General features: G+C 44.2%; 1 protein-coding gene across 1 annotated transcript in view; it reads left to right on the forward strand.

Annotated features, from left to right (window-relative positions):
- The window catches only part of LOC121837018 (limbic system-associated membrane protein-like), a 219,352-nt gene that overhangs the window by 34,779 nt on the left and 159,815 nt on the right, over positions 1–24,758 (forward strand). The window contains exon 3 of the mRNA XM_042292214.1: positions 5,802–5,912. Within this exon, the coding sequence (XP_042148148.1) occupies positions 5,802–5,912 (111 nt within the window). The remainder of the gene's footprint in view (positions 1–5,801; positions 5,913–24,758) is intronic.

Consider the following 24,758-nt stretch of genomic DNA (forward strand, 5'->3'; position numbering starts at 1 on the left):
TAAACGACCGCACGCCGGTACGATGCTCATCCAGATCGAAACGGGCAGGGGCAGGGATTGAACCCACGATCCTGGGCTCTACAGCGCGAGCTACTCTACTCGTAGTCAACTTACGGAGAGTGTTATGTGCAAACCGCAGTGACTGGTCCTCATGGTAAGGCAACAAACAGCCAGTCATCGTGGCTCAAATCTGAGGCTCAGAAAAAGGGTCTAATACCCCCCCCCCCCCCCATTTTCTATGAAGTGCTCTATCAAAATCGTTGAACATGTGCGAAACCCTCACTAGGTCGTCTTTCTTTGGATTAATTTTTATTTCATTTATTCAAATAAGTACAATGGCAGACGATCAACTTTCATGATGTTGGTTTAATAATGCAACGACTCCAAGCTTCCACTTTGCGCTTTACACCAACCAGGACTCTTGTCCTTTGCAACTAATTATAAGCAGCCAGGTCCGACTTGCTAGAAACAGCGTCTCAGCTAAGACTTTGGGAAAGAAAGCAATGACAATGCTAGCGCTCAAGCTGAGCGGGACTCAAGCCGCGTCTCAAGACAGTCGCGCACCCCACCCTTTCCACTGCTTTCTTTCACTCAGTCTCAGCTGAGACGCTGTTCTAGCAAGCCGGCCCAGGATCACAACTCGTGAAGTTTCCTCGCGCTTCTCTTTCGTTTTTCAGAGTCCCCGCAATGAGTGTTGCGAAATAAAATCCAGCGAGATGCTCATTGCTGCCCTGCCATATTCTTCCATGACCAGGCTAGAGAGCGGTTTCCTTGTAGCCTGCACTCTCGCCGAGGAGCAATGGGACTTCATTAGCCGCGTAGGGGTGCGACTCCACTACCATGCCCAATGCTGCCTGAGCCATCCTGAACAACTGTTTTCCGACCACTGCGATTAAAGATGTGTGCAATTATATTTGCTTGAATTAACTGTAGTGAGCCGATTGAAATAATTTTCGGCTTACAATAATTGAATGCTTGCCTATACAAACTTTTTACTTAAGGAGACGAAGAGAAAGACGTGTTCTGCATAAGTCCCTGAAGGAAGCCCGCCTCACGACCTGGCGCCCTATGTTGCACATTTTGGACTCCCACGGTGACTACGGAGAAGGAAGTGACGTCAACAACGCAGCAAATGCAGATTGGATGTTGATTGATGAGAGATAAGTCCACATCCAATCTGCATTTGCTGCGTTGTTGACGTCACTTCCCTCTTTGTAGTCGCCGTGAGAGTCCAACACGTGCAACATAGGGACCCTGTAGGTGTAATTACTCTAGAAACTTATCCAACTCAACCCCGGAGCAAAGAGGACAACACGGTGTAGGTGCGGTAGGGTTACAGCGACCCCTCCAAACTGCCACCGCATGGAGCAACTTCTCATGGTGCAAAGGCCGTAAGAGATTGCGCCTGTTCACTCTATCCCGTCCATTGCTCTTCAAACTGCTGAACGAGGCAACGTCCTCTCATGCAGTGGCGTTTGCTTGTTTTCCTACGTTGCGTTATAACTAGGTCTGAGCACTTGATCTAATAACCTACCGATGAATCAATTATTGATTTAATCGCGCTTAAAATTTTAACCATTTAATCTGTTACAGTTTGACAACGGAAAAAATAAAAATGTAACGGTTTCACTGCGCAGACGTGTACGAGTGCACCTGCATGACGGTAAACATTTGACCTAAAGTAAACTGTAGGGGCGAGGTGTGTGACTCGAAAGGAGTAGAGAAGGTTATATGTGCCCCCAGCCACTTCAACGCCATACGATTGTCCGTTTAGCGCAGCTGAGCCTATAAACCTACAGGGTGAAACAAGGAGACGGCAGGCTCTTTAAATCGACCGGAAAATTCGGTTTCTTAACCTATCGCGCTACGACTTTGTGCAGCGTTGCCCACAGATGGTGCATTTTTTTGTAAAATTTGCAAAGAGCGAACTTACCTGAGGAAAAAGAAAAGAAAGAAAAAGGCTTAGCTCCTATGGAAACGCAGCGAAGCCACCGGTCTGCAAACACCACAGCGCCGTTTCGCACGGGAGTCAAGGGATGGCGCAAGCGGTCGCGACGCCAACTGCCACCAACGAACGAGCAGACGACGCCGAGAGCCGGCCCTTTTGCAGACAAGGAACTGCAGTTCCTTGCTGTTACCGCGCCTGTCTTTTTTGTTTCTGCGACTGTCGCCGCCTGCCGAACGCGCGCCGCTTGCCAAAAAGATCATCTGCTAAAAAGGCCTGCTCTCGGCGCCGTATGCTCGTTCGTTGGCGGTGTTTGTTGCGCCATCTCTTGTCTCCAGTGCGAAACGGCTCCGTGTTGTTTGCAGACCGGTGGCGTCGCTGCGTTCCCATAGGAGCTAAGCCTTTTTCTTTCTTTACTTTTTCCTCAGGTAAGTTCGCTCTTTGCAAATTTTACACAAAAAAATGCACCATCTGTGGACAACGCTGCACAAAGTCGTAGCGCGAAAGGTTAAGAAACCGAATTTTCCGGTCGATTTAAAGAGCCCGGCGTCTCCTTGTTTCACCCTGTATTACTAAATTACCCAACTATCAAAGAGAATTTGTGGGTGGCTCTCTTTCGATTGTTCTCAAATAAACATCAAAATTTATTTAAAATCTGAAATTGCAGATTTTGCCGTTTATCACAAATAAAATTTCATTTTGTCTTTTTTGAAACTATGATGCATGGGAACGTACGAAACCTGTTATATTACCCAAGCTTCAAGGAGAACGCAGGGATTGGTGTTCCACGCGCCGCACGTGCTGACTTTTCTAAAGCAAATACCTAAAACACATGACATCTTGCACACGCGTTTGTCAGCGCTTTATTTTGGATATTTACTTCGATGGGACACCACGAATGTCCCGTAGACTTTGAACTATGCACTTGTCTCGCGCAAACGAAACCATAAATGAAGCCACGCGTCCGCGCCAGGAATGGAGTATACATCTTTCCATAAAAGCGTAGGAGGGCGCGTTCATTGCTGTGTTTGTGCCATTTGCTTCCAAGGGCCCCTCGAGACACAGGTCTCGTGCACTGGCACATTTGATGCTACTTGCAAGAGAAACGCAAACATATCGAGGGGCTTCATGTCTCTGGCCACCACGCAAAACGCGTGCCATGGAAGGGTGTTCCGCCACCAATCGCTTCCAAGGAAGGGCCGCTCATTTCAGTGCTGCGCCTCCATTTTGCTTCCAAGGGTCGCTCGAGACACGCGCCTCGTGCTCTGGCGTGTTTTACGTTACTTGGAAAACAAACGTAAACACATCCAGGGGCTTTAGGCGGATGTAAATCTCCTTGATAAAGGCGTTTTTATTTTTTTTTGTCAAGTACCGCCAGCCATTGTGGTGGAAACACGCCAGACACGTACCACGAGCGGCCTTTCGCTCCAAAGGGCCGCTCAATTCAGCGCTGCGTCGCCATTTGCTTCCAAGGTCCGCAAGAGACACGGGCCTTGTGCACTGGCGCATTTGACACTACTTTCAAGACAAACGTAAACAGATTGAGGAGCTTTAGTCGTGCGAACATAGCATTATAGCTAGAAGAAACGGATGTCCACCTGCTTTGATCATGATCACGATCACGAGCAGATCATGGGAGCGGCTTGCACGAGGAGCTGGCACGAGAGGCACTCCGGCGCCTCGTCATTCGTCACAAAAATGCTTCCGAATTCGACACGCTCGCGCGTTTTTGTTTTTCTCTTGTGCGGTTCCAAACCACCCGCCTATAGGCCGTAATTCGAGTGGTAACTTTAGCGCACCACGTGCTTAAAATCTTTCGAATATTCACTTATAGAGTAGTTTTCAATGACGTTCATCAAGTTTATTAGTCAAACGATACGTTTATTTGCAATAAATAAAAAGAGTGTGATTCTTCGGAAGCCGCAGGTTTGCTGTCCGCACATACCTTCTGGAAGGAGCGGCTAGGTAACGTCAAAAATTTGTCCTGCCGTTTTTTTTTGTTTTTTTTTTTAATGCGAAAGCATTTATTGGTTTTATGGAGCCAACCCGCGTTATCACCAAACGGCAGCTGAATTTCCCTGTTATATGGAGTGAAGCCTGTAGCCTGTATCAGCGAATTGATGGATGCATTCCTATTGGCTGGCGCGCGCCATAGTTTCAAGGAACGCCACCCCACAGCGAAGCCCCCTCCATTAATCAGCGGCCCGGCTGCCGGTAAGAGGGAGAGGGTAGCCGAGCTCTGCAGAGTGGCAGGCCACTCGAGTTGGTCCTTGCTACCATCGCATAGCTTTTGGGAATGGCCTAAAGATTCCGAATGAGATTCTGCCCGCTATTTGCGATTGCGAGGTCCCTCGTGCTGCAAAATAATTGTAGACGGAAACTGCGCGGTGCTCGATGTCGAAACTGATCACTTCAAGAGGAGGCGGATCACGTAAATAAGACTTAACAAGAAGGCGTTTTCTACCAGTTACAATGTCCAGCACCACCTTGTATTTAATGTTTATACTAAGTCGATTCCGCCTGAACCTCCATTAAGTTTATAAGTCTTTACAGGCTTATGACTATTTTATTTCGCAAATATCATGAAGACAGCGTGCATATACCTTCATGTAGTGTACGGTTCGTTGTCATTTGAAAAGAGAGAACGGTCTACGGTGATTTGCCTTTTGAACGTGAACATGCAGACGGCCATATAAACGTGAAGACACACTGAACTTAGGATGACCCGGACCGCTTAGCGGTTCTCCCGTGTACATGTTGTGCAAATAAAAATAAATATTACGACAACCAGTGTGCGTGAGTTAATAATAATGATAATAATCGCTATTTCAAGACATACAGGTGTCTGAGGTGCTGTAGCAAAAGAATACAAAAAGATGTACGGCACAGACACTTAAGATTGCTTACTTGTGGGAATGCGAAAGGTATTGTAGTCCCTTAGGCAAAAAGTTTTCGATTTATTTTTTCGACACGCGTTATTTTTGCTTATTGAGTGTTTCGGTGACGACGAGCTAGAACGGTGTGTTGCCGTGACAACCAAGGACACAAGGCTCGTCGTAACGCAAGGAGTTGAGCTCGGTTCAACTTTTCACACTGTACCGTATTCGTACGTTACGTCTAAGTCACCGAAACATTGGTGTCTCGAATGTCGCTTGCCAGGCTGTCTCCTTGAATTGGTAGTCACGCTTAATACGAAGCACAGACTTCCCGGTGACTTTTCGTAACGTATCGTAAGAAAACGGGTCTGTGTGAACGAGCCTTTAAGGTCGGTTCACACAGTAGCATTTGCTTACGATTTCTTACGTTGCGTTAGGAGTCGCCGGTACATTCGCGTTTTGTATGTCGCGGGCAAAGCTGCTCCTTAAACCGGTCGCCACGTTTCATTGGAAGCACGGATGTCCGGGTGACTCGCGATGTAAAGGTCGTCCTAACGTAGGAAAGCGCCCCAGCGTGAACCGACCTTAAGTAAACGTAAGGTCCTGTAACTTAAGAAAACGTAAAAAAGGACGCTACGGTGTGAACGGGCCTTATTTCCACATGTTGTAAATGTAGGCCATCGCATTTAATTCAAACAAACAAACCTACTTGTAAAGTCGCGCAAACTATATAAAACGTTGGAATTATATTAGGCGCTCTATTTGATTTTTCCGACTGACATTTTTTTACGATATTTTGCTGTCACGTTGTATGCCTTCATAGTACATCTTGTAGTTTCGATTACTGACATTAAAGTCTATACTGATTTATTTCGGATTCAGATTAAAAACGTCAAGTTACCAAAGTTACAGAAATAAAAACTACACCGCCTTAATTTTGCATTTATAATATTTGTTTCATTTGACTCTTTCTTGTGCAGTGCCTCCATCCGAGTTCTCCATCAAAAACGTCGATGGAGCAACAATTCATGACGCCGTGGGTCCTTATACCGAGGGAGAAAACTTGGTGCTTGTCTGCGAAATTCTAGGAGGTAAGTCCCAGGCATTCGCTTGTCTTGTTTCTAGTTAAACAAACAAATCAAATGCGGTACAACTGGACAACAAATTCGATGTTTTTTTGTTTTTTTCTTTTTCTTTTGTGGCGTTTTGTGCAATAGACTTATAACATTGCGTACGAGTGCAAGTAGATTAATATTATTTTTTTTACTTCTTGAAGAAGGTATAAGGTCTCATATATATAAAGTAATGTAGTCTATCATTAATTTGCATTCTATTTTGACGTCTACAAACCAAACAACACTTCTTTTACCGCGACACGTACACCGGTGCACTTTTACCTGATAATGCACTTCAGCCAAAACACCAGTCAAGTTAAAGGCTCATATTTCTTCCTTGTGAGTTTCAATTCATCGCCTGACCGCCTCCGAGACAAGGGACAGGTCTAGATATCCCCGGCTCGCGGGTGCCAAACCCGGTAGCGATAGGCCCTCATGAAGGCTTACTCCCGAGAAGTTGCCGTGTATCCAATAAATTCGTTGCGCGTTTGAAATCGCAGATGAACAAAACAAATTCTCAGTCCTTTTCTGAAGAACATGAGGTGGCCTTCATTGGCAAGCATACGTAAGCCCGCTAAATTTCAGTTTCAGATTCGAACAACATGGAACGTTACGGCAAGACTACATGAAATAAAAATAATGCACTTTCTGATATTCTTGGAGAGAACTAAAGCAGTTTGCTACTTCTCTCCATGTATTATTTTCGTTATCAGTAGCCGCGCAGCATTTGATGGGACGGAAACTGCCTGCAGCACAAAGGTAATCTTTGACTTCGGTATTAGATCGCGCAAACAAACTCCAATTTTTCTATTATTCAATAATTTCTGTAATTTATAAAGCACCTGCCGAAGAAAAACCTACAAAATTCTGCCCGTATTACGATTTGTGCCTGTTTACTAAGAATGCAACGTAAAAGTTTGTTTCGGGTGAAGAACACACAGCTAATTAGAACGCACACCACCTCTAGTAGCCGTACACCCGTCATATCACGCATTCGAGTGTGCTAGAGCACCGCAGTTTGCGCGAGCACCGACAAAGAAAGCTCCCTTGCTGGAGAACCTATAGATCCTTGGCTCGATCGACACCCGTACCCATTTCAATCTGGATTAAAGTCATGCAGGCCTACGGTCGTGTATCATCGCTACCGCCCGATGATAATAATTTCAGGCTGTGAGTCGTATACTCCACTTGTTAATCTTCTCATCCACTGCGTGAACCAGTGTCGCAACACTATGACAGGCCGGTCTCACGTTGTCTAAAAAACTAACATCTAATGTCCATTTCTTTTAGGCGCCTTCTATGTGGCGAATTCTCAATACCAGTCTCTAATTGCCAGGGGCATTACTGCCCACTTAGCTTTGGCGACTATCGTATCCACTTGAGGTCTCGGCGCCCATGAGCGGCGAGTCACCCTTAGACCAGCATACTTGGTCCGCAGGCAACCGTCCGAACGCGCAGCTGGTTCCCGTACAGACTTGTGCGCTACCCATGACAAGTAATGAAAATAACGTGCAATCGATTACTTTTGGAAGTACCAAATTTAATTGCAACCGTTACCATTTTTTCCCTTTCTATTGGCACTCTTTGCTTGTACAAGTTTCCTACAAAAAAAATCCTCGAAAAGAGGATTTTTTCCTACAAAAGATCCATCAGATAAGAGGACGGTTTACCGAAATTGATGATTAAGAACATAAATAGTTTATAGATTGGTGATTCTAAATCAATGATGATACAGTACGAAACACTCGTTTTCAAACAAGCAGAAAAGTCTGTCGTTAAAAATATGTTTGTAAGCGGGAACGTAACGGTTACATTTTTCTAGTAACGGCCAAGTACTTTTCTTTTTAAGTTATAAAGAAATCTAATTGAATACTTTTTAACCAAGATTAATTGTAATTGTTTTCTATTACTTTTTTTTCTAGTACTTGTACAAGAGTGCTCTCGAATAGCGTAGCTCCCCTACGTGGACTCACGACATCACGGCGGGATCGTAACTAGAATTCCGTGTTTTCAGAGTAAATCTTTTATTGTTAGATTCGGAAACTGTTTCTTTGAGTTTCTTTTTTTACTGTAAATTCGGAGATTATCGCAGTTTATTTTGTTTTTTCATAATTGACAAAAATTTGAAGTTTAGTAGTTCTGTGGTTTCAATTTTTTTTAGAATTTAAAATGAAAAGTACTTTTTAGCTAGACCGAAACGTACATTAAACCATAAGAACTCGCCTACATCGAGTTATATGTCTGCAACTGCACCTGGCATTCGTGATCTTGGCAATGGCAATACGGACTGTCGCACGACAAATCATGAAAAGAAGCGCTGGTTCAACAAACGTCAATAAGTTGAAATAACTAAACACCTGGACGTAGTCGCTGGGAAGCTCCTGCCTTCCTGCCCCCCCCCCCCCCCCCCCCCCCCCCCTTGGAACTGTGCAGGTTCATGGCTTTCGCTGTTATAAAAACACAGCCCTTTCTACGTCTGAGAAGCACAAATAGCATGCTCAAGACTGAAAACTAGAACAAAGGCTTTTATTGTGACTAACGAGTAAAATTACCCTATGCTCTGAGCGAATCTTAACGAGATAAATGCTTAAGTTTATTTTGTCCATAGTCTAACATTTTGAGCAAAACTCAAGTGGCCCCTCCTCATGACCACTGACCCTGTGCTTTCACGTACTAGTGGTAAAACATCGTCGATTTTGCTTTTTATTGCTTTCATTATTTTGCCGTCAAGACGCCGAAATTATAATTTTTTTTTTCCGAAATGACTATTTTACCTTTGAGTTTTTTCGGGATTTTTTAAAAGTTTATCTGAAAACACAGGGTCCTAATCATAACATACCAATAAATAGCCAGGGAGCAAGGGAGCGCAGCATGGGTATGACTTCAGAACTTCAGACAGAAGTCACTAGATATCGTAAAGTGCGCAATAAACCTCCTTCCCTCGCGATTACTTCAGTTAAAACAAGGTGCTTCTCGCAATTCAAAAGCACAAAAAAATGCGAGGTCCTACACACAGCCACCGAAGAATCAGTACCCATAAAAAACTTCTCATTAAAGCATGCTCGTATATCACGCCGCACACCTGAATAAATTTGAACTTGTCTCGACCATTCTGGTGAACCTGGAAAACGCAAGGGTGCGTATTGTATGCAGCGCATCCGAAACTACCCAAAGCTCAAAGTAACCAAGCATAGCAAGTTATAACGGACGCCTAATGCATGCACGGCATAATATCTGCTCCGCTGGGTAATCAGAACGATAAAGGAAAGCTTAAGATTTCCTTCTGTTGAACAGACATGATTTGACCCTTGGACACTATAGTGTCCAAGAGTCAAATCATGTCCATACCTTTCCATGCCTGAATAAAGTTAGCTGTGCAAAGTGAACAAAAAAAGAAAAAAAAAACACATTTATGAATGTCTTTGCATCTGCCTGGAAACATGTAAAGGGGCAGAGTAGGCAATGACCCAGGGATGCATGATAGGAAGAAGAGGAAAGAGCGAGCGGTAAATTTTGGAGCCCCGCTGTACTCGGTTTCACCCTACGTTAGACCGCAGAGCACGCTACGAGCCGTTGAAGCCAATCTGATGCCATGTATGAGTTCACGCGACCATCGAGAAGGGCATTCCGACACGGGGGCGACTGGTAACGGGATATGTTCAAGGCGTCAGATTGGCTACGATGGTTCGTAGAGTCCACTGCGGCTTATCGTATGAAATTAGAGTGGCACCGATCAGGAAAATGAGAGCATAAACCCGCTCTTACATTTTTCCCGGGGAGCAGATATATGTGTCCGATGGGCCCGCGCCCGTTTAAAGACATTTTTAGGGAGACAGAATGCTAAGCCCTCTGGGTGAAGCACAGGCACGGACGAGTCGCTTTAAGTTGTGTTTCTCTTATCCAAGGTATGTCGCAGCACTCTGATTTGCGGTATCGCTCCTCGATTTCCGCCTCATCGGGTAGCGCGGCGCGACGCACAACTCCTAGAGTGGGGTAATGCTTGAGAATTTCGTTTGTTGGTGCGTGTACACTTTGTAAGATAAAAAAAAACACTGCCATGAGAGTAATGGCAAAGGAATCTGTGTACAGTAGAGCAGTATACCTTCGACGCCTTTCCTTCCCTTCAGCTGAATAAGGTCTAGACAAAGCGGTACAAATAAGAAGCTTGATACCGTTACGAACCAACCGCCAAGGAAACAAAAAAGACGCAAGTTCCGCCTGCAACAGAAACGGTGTCGGGAGCGGTGCCTGAAAAGGATGGCACTTGAGATGCCATGAACGTTGCAGCGCGCGTAAATTATGCGCATGAGAAGTTTCTGCGCTCAGTGAAGGGATCTCAGTTGCTATAGAGAAAAAGTGGGGGGCATTGTGATCGGCGAGCCCGAAAAGGGGTTAAAAGCTCCCCGGTAGTGTAGCAAAAGCGCAGAGTACTAGGTATTTCAATTTGTCCTTTTTTTTTTTTTCATGTCGAATTCTGGGCGTGTATTTTTTGTTTACTTTTAATGTAAGTTGGGAGGTGGTTTGGGGACTCGACAAATCACAGAGTGCTGGTAACATTCCAAAAATATCTCGTCATGTCTTCGTTTTTTTTCTCTCTCTCTCTGTATTCCTTTCCGTTTATCTTTTTTTTTTTTCAGAGCTATATTTCTATTAAAAGTATTGACGCTAATTAGAGTTTACTTTTGTAAGAAGCCTAAAAGTTTCAATTTCAGTGCTTATCGCAGTCTACGTTTACTAATCTAACCGATATCTTGAATACGATATATTATTCAAACGCCACACGCCTTAGAAAAACTGAAAAAACGTTCTAATTGACAGTAATATTTGCAAGAACTCTATTTCACACGCCGCTATATTGTCACGGGTGGTGACCATGAACAATAATAAACAGGAAGAAATAAACGTTTAATGTGGCGAACTTGTGCCAAAAATGAAAGGGTACAAAAGATAATAACAGAGCGTCGCGGGCGTCGAAGTCGGCGTAGCAGCAGAGTCGAACGCTGGGGCGAAACTGACTCCGGCTTGGCACACGGAGCAGCTCTTGTACACGCGTGGGCTTCTGGAGCATTCGGCGTAGAAGGTTCGGCGCGTAGAACATTCTAACCCTGAACCAACAAGACGGTTAACGAATTTACCATGACATCACATTCTAGTGTCAACAAAAATGTGTAGCCGCGGCCAGGAATCGAACCCTGGCCTTCTGCGTGAAAAGCAAGCGCGATAACCGTTAGACCACGGGCGTGCTTCTTTATTTTTTTTTTTTATTTTTTTTTTGTTAGGCCACGGGCGCGCTGTTTATTAGGTCACCTACGCTCGCGGCAATATGGATACAACTTTCTGTTCTGCGTAAGGAAACCCCAAAGCCCAAATACAGTAGTAAGATGCCCCTGCCCATAAGCAAACTCGAAAGAGTAGCGATTGTAACAAAATTACATAAATGGATTACTTTTTGTAGAAAAGAGACCAGGGTGGTGCTTTCTTGGGACAATTGACCCAGTGCTGTATGAAGATTAATCCGAATTCTTGACTATTTTATCGTGAAATCCATTATTCAATTTTTCTGGTAAATTAAAATTTATAAGAATCTCAACGGCGAGAGGGTTTTTTTCTTTTGATTTTCACAGTTTTATCCGAAATCCCCACACTGTAGAAGTACTCTAAAAATGTTTATGTTTTTTTTTTCTCATGTCACATTACACTGGCCCCCTAATATTGCCACGAGCGCAGCTCATCAAGCAGGCAGCGCTCGTGGCTTAACGGTTATCGCGCGTGCCTTCCACGCAGAAAGCCAGGCTTCGATTCCTGGCCTCGGTGACACATTTTTGTTGGCTCTGACATAATGTTCCAGCAAATTCCAGAACCGTGTTGCTAATTCGAGGTTGGAATGTTCTACACGCCGAACCTTTTTAACGCCGATTGTTCCAGAAGCCCACGCGTGTACAAAAGGGGCTCCGCGTGGCAAGCCGGAGACAGTTTCGCCCCAGCGTTCAACTCTGCTCTTTCGCCGACTTCGACTCCCGCGACGCTCTGATGTTATCTTCTGTTTTCCTTTTATTTTTGGGCACAAGTTCGTCCCCACTAAACGTTCCAGTTTCCCCAGTTATTCTTTGTTTCCTCGTTTGCTCATTCGTGACAATATTGCCCTAAATCAACAGAGCTATCATTTCGATCTGCACGCTTGCTTCCCTTTAGAAACGACACGTAGTAATTTTCCAGTTTCTCAATGCGTCCACATATCCCCCCCTAAAAGCTAAAATAATCGATGATCGACTGTAAGTTCTCTTTATTTATTGATCTGGGGCCTGCTTTCGTATAATTTGTATATTATGTGCACCATGTTTTTAAATGATTGAGTTGGCTAGCCACAGTGTTCATAAAGGTTTTTTTTTCGTGACCTACAGAATATAAAATTATTCTGCAGCTTCATCAAATAAATAATCATGTCGGGCCTACCTATGAACACTGATAACTCCGCAAAAAGTCTGAATTGTTGTTCAACTGAATGTAAGTATCCCAACCGTATTTCCCGTTCCCATCAGCTCTATTATTTTACAAACTACAGTGCTCCTAATTATCTTGTTCTTTTAGTTTAGATAGTACAAGCATTGCTTGAAGGAAACGTAGAGTTCTATTACAACAAGATTTATATGTCCCTTTTTAAATGCACTCTTCTTTTATGAAGTTTGTATTTGCTAGCATTGTGCAGAACTGTGTTCAACTCCGCAGTCGTTTGAAGCAGTAATACTGCCGTTTTATTATGTGGTACTCTAGTCTTTCTTAGCCCAGTCTATTAGCATTATTAGCCTGTTAGATATCAGCGGCTTCGCGAAACCCATTTGCGTCACGTGGTAATTCAATGCGCCAATATTGAAGCACTTATTCAGTAGCTGTGTTCTTAACCACAGAACATCCCCTAGGTAGGATAAGGAAGAAATAGCTGTTGCTCTTTCTCTTTTCTGTGGTCTTCTGAGCTATTTCGGGCACTAAGCCCGGAAGCAAAACGCTTTCATCTGAATATTGATTGAGCAAGACAACCTTCAGCCAACGCTTTGAAAGCAGTTTTCTTTTTTACCTGGATAAAGGTGACCTTATTCACTTGGAAGCGCTTAAAAGAACCGCGCTTCATTTTTGACTGGTGCACAAATGTGCATGAAACATAATGTAAGAGGCTAGTTCAGTACATAACATTGTCCAATAGAGCAGGTTTCAAGATTATGAAAAGCTGTTTTTACCTTTGATTCTGCCTGTTGGTTTGTACATTTGTTTGCTGAAGATGAAAACCAATCGGTCTCACGTTTCGCATAACCGAATCCAAAAGTATAGGAAGAAAACTTCGAACTTAGAATAAAGCCACTACCATAACCGGCTTCACGCCTCTTGTCTAAGTTGTCAGGGTTAGCTTAGCCTCGGCAGTGCTGTAGCCCCGCGTAGATGTGCAATCACGTTGCGCCGGTTTACGTCTCCTTTGCTTGAGCTCACGCAAGTAGATTTACCAGCGCTCAGGAAACTACACTAGCCTTGAGAATGTAGCACACAACACGGGACGCCAAGTATAAATGGTATCTTTCAAGATTTTTTGAAAATATCGAAGCTATCAAAAATTTTTAAAATTAGAATAGGATTCATAGAAAAAAGGTGGTGGCTGAGCGTCGATTAAGAAATTCAACCCTATTGACCTCCAGCCTTTAATTCATTAGTCAATTCGATTATGTGTTTGTCTGACAGCAAGTATACGAATTTCGCATTTTTAATTTCACTGTATCAAATTACATAATCTTTTGAACTATGTCGTTTTACCGCCTTCATAAAAATAATGAAATACCTTTTGAAATTTCGTTAAAGGTTTGTTTCTATCTTAAAAAGACACTAAAGCGGTTTCTGCTATCATCAGTTCTTGATCATAACTGATTCAACGGGCCCTAAGCATTCTAAAACTTTAAGAATTATAATCACACGACTCTAATTTCTCTATTAACGACGTTATCAATGGTCGGGACACAACCCTTTCTGGGCGGATTGCTTAACTAAAAAAAAAAAAAAAAAAAATACCCCAGCGTCTAAATCGCAAGCTGCCTCTCCGCGAGAGAGACGGCTTGGATCGGCCGACTAGAGCCCATCGTCACCGTGCTGACACCACTGCTGGGGTATGTCCCACCGTTCCTGAGCGGAAAAATCCGCTCAGAAAGGGCTGTGTCCCGACCTTTGATAACGTTTCTAATAGGGAAATCGGCGTCGCGTGATTGTAATTTTTTGAATTTTAGGATACTTAGGGACCGTAGAATCAGTTATGACCAAGAACAGGCGGTCGCAGAGTACAACTGAGTGCACCCTTAAGGCTTATCTTATCTCACAGGTGATACGCCACAGGTCATTCAAATACACCTGCGGGGAGGCTTACGCCCTTGTGCATACAAAGGTTAGTCAATTCTAAGCTACTATTAGGCAGTACAAGACACTGGATGACAGATGATGATGGATGACAGTACAATACACTGGATGATGCTGAAGGTAAAATGGGGTCCCTTGAAAGACAACCTTGCTGCCTCACAAAGCAGACAATCGTACTAAAAGTGTTATATATGGAAACAGGTGTAGTAGAGCCTGCTAAAATATATTTTAAGATACTATTAAACAATAGTTTGTTCTTCAGAAGAAGGTCAGCCTCAACACGTGCTCTTTGCCTTCCTTCGACCTTTGGCTGCCCGTGCTTATACAAGACGCCAAAGTGTTATTGAAGGTAGAAAGCTCAAGCTGAGGGCAAGACATCTGCTGCGGATCTTATAACACAAGAAACTATGGTGGGCCACTAACATTGAGGACAGAAGAATAAGAAGTAAAAATCCTAGTATTCAACGTACAATTTTAAGAATAAGACCGGGATTATTCCTTGTTTAGCTTTTTCTTTCTTTCTCACTGGACAAGCTTCCTGCCTTTTTCAACTCGTCACGTCAGACGAATCTAGCTCACGTGTTGGGCATAGTGTCACCCGGACAGGGCTGGGTAGTACAATCACTCCGTCTGCGAGATCAGCTTTCGCATTCGTGGCCGATTAGTGTTGTGACGTAACCGAGAAACAATTGCATTGTGCATGTATTACACACGCTATAAGAATTGCCAACTCGGGCGCGGCACTGCGATGAACACCTTGCAGCCCTAGTCCACGAAAAAACGCTCGACAGCTTCTTCTGGCAGCAACCTATTAAAGAACGCACACCGGCGCTTCTGGTGCTAAAGATTTCGCGATACAGGCAACCAATTATTTTGTGAGTGATACGAATCAAACTGAAAAGCAGATTCGGATGTTTTTGTTTTTTTTTAATACTTAACGTAACACAACTTTATTCCTTTCCCGAATTATGTAACCGTGTAAATTTTTTTTTTAAATTTATTATTCATAAGCCTTCAGAAATATTTCGTGTTTATTTAAAAGCTGTACAGGGACAGCGATATTTCATTTTTTTATCGTTCCACCTAACGTTCTAGGATTACAAAGCCAACTGACCAACGTCGCTCTGATTGAAACATTGGTCGATTTCATCGAAAGACTGAAGAAAGAATAAACATGTACGACGAAGGTGACACAGCCACATCTGTCAACTACCAATGGACATATCGGTTGCTCGCTCTTTGTAATTCCTATATGACCGCTGCCAGTTGAGAGCTGGGGTTGTGTTGTCTTCGTCCTACATATTTATTATTTTCTTTAATTTTGACTTGCACCAACACGCTCTTCGTTCATCAATATTTAATAAAAAAAACTTGCTCGATCGGTGGCCGATCGATAATTATAAAGTGTTTTATATCATCTGCACGGAGGGTTCCATTATTCACTCTAACATTGCAGACGCGCTCGATCCCGGGACATGGACGCGGAGACCCGATCTGTACGATGTTCGGAGGAAGCTTCGTGAATGATAAGGTCGTAAACATGTTTGGATTAAAAGATACGGCTGCATGGGACACATTGAACAACCCGCCTTACACGCTCCTAACACAGACCACGACTTTCGATCGAGAAGCGGCCTTGTCTTTCATAAACTTCTGGGCTGCAGTTACGCTCTATGCGCGGACATGGCGTAGATTAGACCTGGGCACGTGCCTTGTTTTAGCTTACAAAGCGTTCTTAAGGCGATTAAAAAAATTGTATAAATGTATAAGTGTCATCTGCATATTAAGTCAATCATGCAGATTTACCGAACAAAAAGTTAGGGTGCAAACGAGCTGGTGAAGGTTTAACATAATTGTAGACAAACCTCCGATTCTGGGGAAAAGACGAAGAACACAACGCACAGTTTTGTATGTATGTGTGTATCCGCATCTGTGTGTGCATGTTGCGCGTGCGTGCGTTCGCGTATGTGTGCGCGTGTGCGTGCGAGTGTACCTGTGCGTGTGTGTAGGGGAAGGGGGAAGTCTAGACCAGCTACAAACTCATAATGCGGTGGTTTTTTTTTTATTATTATTATTTGAAAGGGAAGTATGCACTCTCTGATTTCAAGCTGCGATCTGATGCGAATTTAGACGAACCTTTTTTTTTATTTGAATATTATTTATAACTTTGTTTAACATACTTGGTTAAAAAACCAAGAGGGGAGGGGAGGGGGTATAGTTCTTTCCAGAGTAAATTCAACCCCAGCCGACGCTATGACCGGATGCAATCAAGCAGCGTCAAAAACGCATCGTCATGGGGTCATGGCGCTCGTCGTCTTTGTGCGATTGCAATCATAGGCTAAACCATAGCCTCCTTTATACTCACAAAGCCTGGAAGTTCAACGACGGAGCCATAGAGTGCCCGGTTGCAGATTTGGAGCGCGAGGATCTGGTAGCACAGAGTATCAAAGAGCCATTTCTTTGTGAACCTGGACGTCAGCGCACAGCTTTTGCAGCGGAGAGAGACCCGAAACACACTTGTTCGCTCGGGAGAAGTGTGTTTAGGCGTCTCGCCGCAGCGGGGTGCCAGTCACGTGGCTCTCCTCTCATCCGTTGTCCGCCGCTCCACCTTTTCCATTTCGCGGCCGCTTCTCGTGGCGATCTACCAAGCTTCGTCAGTAAATAGGAGGGTATGACTAAAGCGATTCCCGCACAGTGAGTGCGGCGTAATCTTGTCTGCGTTTTCTTTTGTGAATGACTGGTTTAGCCGATCATAACCAACGCACAAAGACGGCGAGCTCCATGACGATGCACTTTTGCCGCTACTTGATTCACTTCACCAGGTTGGAATGTAGAAAGCTGTCGGACTAAGAATGAAACAAATTATAAAACTCGCTGAAAGATCATGAAGGTATTATTCTCTTCCTTTCTTTCCCTCTCTCTCTCTCTCTCTCTTTGTTTAAATGCACACGAAAGGGATACACTTACTCACATAGCGTATAGAGTCTATAAGAACTCTCACTGCAATATACAGGAACAAAAACTTGGGGACGCTGAAGCTTCGCCTTTTAAGAGAAGCTGAAGTGGTTTTATATTTGAGGAAACATGCTTAAATCGTCTTCATTCTGACATCCGAAATCTCGAATATCAACTGTTCTTCTCTTTTTTTTTTTTCAATTTGGTGCACGGGGGTTGCAGAAAACCTTTGTCGAAGTACCGCAGAAGGCCTTCCTTCCCGGAGCGTGACGTCACAAAAGGTGTTTCTGGAAACTCCGCTCTCGCGCACCTTCAGCGCCAGTCAAAGCTATACACGCGCACTCCCCCTATTTCCCAAAAGGGGAGAGAAAGACGTCACGACTGGTGTCAACGGGGGGGGGGGGGGGGGGGGGGAAATATAGTTGAGAAGCCTGCGATGGCACGCGCGACCCTCGAGGGACACACGCTTGGCCACCGAAATATCTTTTTATTACGTCACGACTGGTCGGGGTTTTTTTCCAGCTTTCTCGCGTTTATTTATTTTTTTGCTTTACCCTCAGGGCCTGAATGCCTCACAGAGGGGGGGAGAAAAGCTGGGATCAAAACAATGCACAGTTATTCACACTCAACAAAAACATTACTGGTTAGAGCAGACCTAAAAAGTGCAGTGTTTGTGATGGATGCAATTGGTCCGGGAAGGTGGTTCCAGTATAGAGGGATGGGCGAGGAAGCTAAAAAGAATAAAATGTAGATGTAATAGCGATAGGTACCTCAACTTTGTGCTGATGGTCATGGTAAGCAGAAATATAAAAGTGACGGGTGATTAATTTGTCGCGAAGCACAGAGTTATAAAAGTAACTTTTTGTGAAATAAAGAGAGGCGTGAAAGCGTATGTCGCAGCAAGATGGGAAGGAGTGACAAAGTTGGTATGATGGAAGTGGCGCTAGGTGTATAATGATAATTAGAAAGAAGGAAAAACGAGCGGACCTATTTTAAATGGCTTCCAGCACGGAGATGAGAGCGGCTTGTTCGGGGATCCCAGAGGGAGGCTGCGTCTTCTAACTTGGGTCGAACTAGGGTTTTAAAAAAAAATTGCTTGAGAAAAACAAATGCTAATGAAACGTTACACTGGAAATATTCTAACATACGGTTAGCATTCAAGCTAGGTTATATGCTGAACTTGTGCTTCCTATGAGAGTTTAGAAGTTTTATGTACACCTAAATATTTGTAAGGTAATACCGTGTCCAGCTGAGCCTGATTAAGAAAGTAGTTGTGAGTTTCACGGGAATGGCGAGATACACGCATGGACTTACATTTGTTTGTTGTAAGAGTCATAGACCGTCGTACCACTGGTAGATAACATCAATGTAAGGCTGAAGCATGCTGTTATCATGATAATTAAGTATCTCACGTTACTTCAGAAAGTTGTCAACAAATAAAAAAAGACGAAGGAACCATTAAGAGGGAAGTTGCTAATATACAGGTAAAAATGCAAAGGTCCTAAAACAGATCCTTGGAGAACCCCCACAGGCTATAGAAGAAAAGGAAGATTTACTATTATTGAGTGTAACAAATTGTGATCGCAATGATAAAAAATATTGAATCTATGCAAGAACGTTAGCATTCATCTTAAGCTTGGAAGGTTTCTAAAGTATTTTATGAGATACTTTATCGAACGCTTTGGAGAAATCTAGGAAAATGCAGTCTGCCTGGGATCCTCGGTCCCGGATGCAGTGAAGGTCATGAGTAAATGACATAAGCTGTGTCTCGCATGAAAATGTTTTCCGGAATTCATGTTGGGATGGGCAGAAGAAGTTGTAAAATTCGAAGAAATTTGCAAGGTGGGAAAATATGATATGCTGAATGAGTTTTGCAAGGAACACTGATTGTAGAGATTGGGCAGTAATTTTGAGGGGGAATGTTTTTCACAAGTCTTTTAAATGAAAGCCACCTTCCCGACCTCCCAATCTAAAGAGAGAACACGATCTCTAATGGACTGATCAATAAGTTTAGTTAAAATATTAATAGAGCAATGCTTAGTATTTTTCAAACACTTCGAATTAACACCGTAGACTCCCGCTGAAGAGGACAATCTTAATATTTCTATGACATAATCGACACCAGAACAATCAAGCAAGATGTGGTCCATCGGCCAATACTCTGAAATAGCTACGAGAGGACACTCCGTGCTGATGTCACTAGAAAACGATTCTGCAAAAGCTTTGTTTAATGAATTCGCACTGTCTTCAGTGGGAAAAGTATCTCCACTTCCGTTTTTTGGACTAACGGAATTTTTTTTTTGTTGTTGTTTATGATGTTCCAGAACGTTTTAGGGTTCTTGCTTAACATATCGGGTAGGGTGCGCGTGAAAAGCTCCAGCTTTGACTTTTTAAATGCCTCTTTATATGTCTCAGCTGAAGCGTGGTATTTTGTCCACCCATGGTGGTCCAAATACCCCTCATGTGGTAAATTTAGCTGCTCGAAATAAACGCTCCTTTTTATTTCAAAGACGTTTGGGGGTTCTGTTAAACCACGGAGATCGGGAATTTTCGATTACAGTCCTAAGGGGAATATGGAGGTTAGTAAGTGATTCTACTTTATTCTTAAATATTGGCCAATTCTCTTCCACTCAACAGTCTTCAGAATTCTTCTAGAAATATATAAAAAAAAAAGTTGAAAAATCTAAAACGATGCGGCGCCGCATATTCGTTCACCATTGAACTCCATGAGTCGAAAGAGCTGCGAACGCCGCCGACGCAAACAGCTCGACTGTCAGTGTTGCCGAGGGGGAAAGTGAATATCCAGCGAAACCAACCACTTACAAAGCTTTGTTCAAACGCGTCATATTTGTAAAAAGCGCAAAACAAATTTGACGAAACGAGCAAGTCACCTATAATAATGTACTTTTGAGTCTTAATAAACCTTTAGGTGTTTGTTGGGAAAGAGATTGTCCAGATCCGGCGGGGGGCATGGTTCGTCTGTAACACTGTGATTCAATCCAGGCGGAAGCCGAATCGCGTACTACGTTCTGATTGGCCCGTGTTCCTCGCCGCGCGTCCGCCTCTTCCGGTAGCGGCGTTCGCCGGGCGAACAACTGCTTCATTTGATTTTCCCGCACCTCCCGCTCCAGGGCAGAAAAGCGCAGGGCTGTGTACTTCCGGTCGTATCTCAATTCATCTACCGGAAGTACACGGCCTTGGACGTTTCTGCACCAGTGCAGGATGGGTAGGTAAATCGAACAAAACTAATATCTAGCTCCGCTAGATATGCGGCCAACAGCTTTTTTTTTTTTACGCCGCCGGCAAGAGCGAGCGTTGCCGTGCGAAGTTCGTCGGTTATTTACCACATATTCGCTCCATGGAGTTCAGCAGACGCGTTATTTACACCACCGTGATGGTTAAAAATGTTCCAGGTTTTAGAATGTCGATACTGTCGAGACATGATGCCAGTAGTCAATAAGACCAGTCAGCATGCACGGAAAAGAAAAACAAATTATATTAAAAGAAGCAAATTACAAACGACGTGCACTCCGGTGAGGCAAAAAAGTAAGCGTTCGGACAGGAATGGCTCACTGTAGCGGCACACTATTCCTAAAGGTATGCTTGGGAGAAGAGCGTGTTGGTTTTGGTCATGGATGAAGAAAGAATAAAACAATTAAAACAGGGACAACACAACCACATCTTTCAACTAGCAACAGACGAGTAAACTTTCAGACAGCGAGCAGCCGACTATACCCAGTAGGAGTAGGGAAAGAAGGGGGAGAGAAGGAAAGGAAAGAAAAGAAACGCGAAGTGCAAGTCAGGGTGGTAGGGTTATCTCGGATTTTAAAAATTCAACCTCAGTTTTCGTCAGCAGGAGGGAAGGGTTAGACACGTTGTTTTTTGCTGTGGTCATCGCCTTCATCCTTCACGAAGTCTTGCTGTCATCTTTCAGAAGATAGCTTCAAATTGCAGCACATGAGGCTCGTCAGGGCAGGGTTTCCCGTCGACCTTCTCCGATCTGTATTGGAAAGGATGATTCGCGGGCCTGATCGCCACTCACCATCCACAAAAAAGAAAGCCCGATTCGCCGTCATTCCTTACGTACACAATTCAGCCCACCGGATAAAATCCATTGCCTCCAAGTTCGACACGAATGTCGTCTTCTCGTGCCGCATGCGTCTTAAACAACTATGTCAACAAGTGAACAACAACCGGATTCCGATTGGCTGCACCGTCAAACACGAAAAGAAATTCATTCCATGCAAAGAGAAGAAAGTTTACTCTATCCCCTTGAGCTGCGGCCATCAATACATAGGACAGACCGGCAGATGCACCAATCACAGACTCCGCGAACACCACAACGAAGTTTCTAAGGCCTCTCCAGATTCTTATCATCCCATAGTCATACATGCCCGTTCGTGTTTGCGTTGTCATCCCCTTTTTGATGACACAAAAATCCTGGGGGGACATGACAGCAGATTCGGCAGGGAAATCATAGAATCATTCGCGATGACCACAGCAAAAAACAACGTGTCTAACCCTTCCCTCCTGCTGACGAAAACTGAGGTTGAATTTGTAAAATCCGAGATAACCCTACCACCCTGACTTGCACTTCGCGTTTCTTTTCTTTCCTTTCCTTCTCTCCCCCTTCTTTCCCTACTCCTACTGGGTATAGTCGGCTGCTCGCTGTTTGAAAGTTTACTCGTCTGTTGCTAGTTGAAAGATGTGGTTGTGTTGTCCCTGTTTTAATTGTTTTATTCTTTCTTCATCCATATTCCTAAAGGGTTCACCAAAAAGAAACTTGCTAGCTCACTGAGAAAAACGTATCAGTTCTCCGTCTTGCTGGGCGCTCGGTGGCATAGGTGCTCGAGCAATAGGGTGCCCATGAACCGGAAGACGAGCTAAATGCCAGTGAGTCTCGAGGTAGGGGTATGGGGTGCTCAGGGTGGCGTGTTTGGGAAGCTGATATCACGGATGATCTTGCGAGGTGCCCGGGAGCTGGTAAACCAGCCTACGAAGGGGAATTCGGACTTGAGAAAGACGAAGGACGGGCGAGGTGGAAGTCAGAAAACGGTCGGGTTCGTCACCCGACGGCCCTCCACTTCTGCGCCCTCTTGTCTCGGACGTGGTCCCGCGTACCGAACGCTCCAAACGCCGTCCTTACTGTGTCACCGTCCCACTCGCACACGCTTAGTTTGTGAAATGCTTGCATAACACCCCCACTCAAACGTATTTTTTTAATAAATGGCAGCTTATTATTCTCTCTGGAGGGCAACGTAGTTTAATTAATACTTCTCATTCGACGTCGGTCAAAAGAACGGAGATGTACCTAGATTATTAATCAGCAAGGCGAGTTTATATGTTGAGATGGAGAACTTTCAACATCCATCCTATGGCATTCGAAACCACGTATGTTTTTCTTTTTGTTATATGACCCACTATTATATTACTAATTTCTTTCAAAAATGACCCTCTACAAAAAACAGGGTCGTTCAATCTTCTTAATTCCACACGAAATCTGTTCTGCGCGCCCTACAATAGCCACCCAACGAATATCTCATGTTTCTGAAGCTCCGGTGCAAAACTTTAGCATTTAGAGTGCTCAAAGCAGATGTCACACCTACCGCATCTTCTGGTAATCACGGTGAACAGAATTTTCCGAATAATAAAGGCGCCGGCCATTAAAACCGCACTACAGTGTAGAGATCCTTGCGTTGCAGACAGGAGAACATTTATTTAGACGTGCACGGCTACACGACAAGACACTGAAGGAGAGCAGGAGACGAGAGACCGCGGGGACGTCCCAACCCAAAGCTCTGGTTAGAATGATTAGTGGGTACACACAAAACCAGCTGCCTTTGCTTCCACTCAATCTTCGAACGCGTTCAAACGCAAACGTCAAACGCCAGATGACGGCGTTCGGAAATCTAACGCCTTCGAGATCAGAGTGGAGACTAAGGCTCCTCACTAATCGTTCGAACCAGAGCTCGGCGTTCAAGCTTCCCCGCGCGCTCTCGCCTACTCCTTTCTCTCTTTCAGTTTCTCATCGCATTTTCACATGATGACAGCGACAGGAAAGTCGTTCAGTTGTCCAGCCTTCCAGCACGTGCTTTCTACTCTCGATAACACTTCAGCATCTTGAGCGCGCTCCTGCAGCCAAAGAACGGCGGAGGGCAACGGGTTTGGACATGGAGTTCAGGGATCCAAGAGAGACTCAGTGCCGTTCTCGCCGTGTCTGTGGATTTAAAAGAATAGATGGGCACATTTCCTAACGGCTCGGCGACATCTGGGATTCGGAATTGAATCACCATATACCACCACTGATCGCGAGCTTCTATTGCTATTTCCGTCTGCGTCGGCAAAATATTGTTCGATTTTAATTTACTTGCCATGTGCAGCCTGTAAGGTACCCTCAAGATTCCTAGTTTTTGCAGTTTTGTAGTGAAACGAAGCGTTAACTTTCACATCCCTCACAAGCATGTATTTTCCCAGGGTGTCTTACTAAACCCTGAAGAATTTGGAGGAGCCGAAAGGCAGAAGAGTCAGCCTTAACGAATGGCTCTAGCAGAATACCATGCACTAAAAGGATGGAAATAAAAAAAAAATATTTAGGGAAGATAAAAGTGAGACAGGGAAAGGAATATAATCATTGGAAAACATTGGCAACGTTAGCTCCCACGTTAGACTCTAGAGCAGGGGTGGCCAAGCTGCGGCTCGCGAGCCGTATGCGGCTCTATGCGTATTACAGTGCGGCTCGCTGCTCCCTCTGCCCCCTCCCCCCCCCCCCACACACACACAGAAACACACACACACTCCCCCGCCTCCTTCCCGACCACATACGCACTTTCCCGAAATGGAACGCGTTTTATATCGAAAGACAGGTTGCTGTTTGGTAGTCTTGTGCTACTGCTATCTTACGTACAGTTGGACTGCTTTTGACTCGGATAGACTAAAATTAGTTCGAGTTTCGTTTATTGGTCTGGACAAAAGTTGCCTCCCCCCCTCCCCACGGCTCTTGAAAGTTTCGTGGTTTTGCTTGCGGCTCTTAGGCGAGGCCAGCCTGGCCGCCCCTGCTCTGGAGTGTCGGAGCTAGCCCGACCGACCACAAATACGCATTTGAAATTGTCATCCGAAATCAATGCCGCAGGTGTTTGTCGGTGGCGTAAAGAGTAAATATAGTAAAAACATAAAATAGCAGGCAAACCTAGTGCACGACTAAGACGAAACAAGAAAAAAAAGTGGGACGAGATATAAAAAATTAGGCGACTAATACAAAAATGTGCGTGACTATAACTACTAACAAAAGCACATACATATCCTGAAGCGTACATTGTGTGTACTTGTACGATTCATTCCTCGTTTTGTGTAAATTATGAAAATAAAGATATATTCAATTATTTTTGGAGATTTGTAAACTCCATATTTATGACTAGCGGCTTTCTTAATTATTTCAATCAAACCCTATTGTGTATAATAATGTAATATTGTGACGGGTAA

This window comes from Ixodes scapularis, unplaced genomic scaffold (genome assembly GCF_016920785.2).
Source record: "Ixodes scapularis isolate PalLabHiFi unplaced genomic scaffold, ASM1692078v2 PGA_scaffold0__279_contigs__length_252992795, whole genome shotgun sequence".
NCBI lineage: Eukaryota > Metazoa > Arthropoda > Arachnida > Ixodida > Ixodidae > Ixodes > Ixodes scapularis.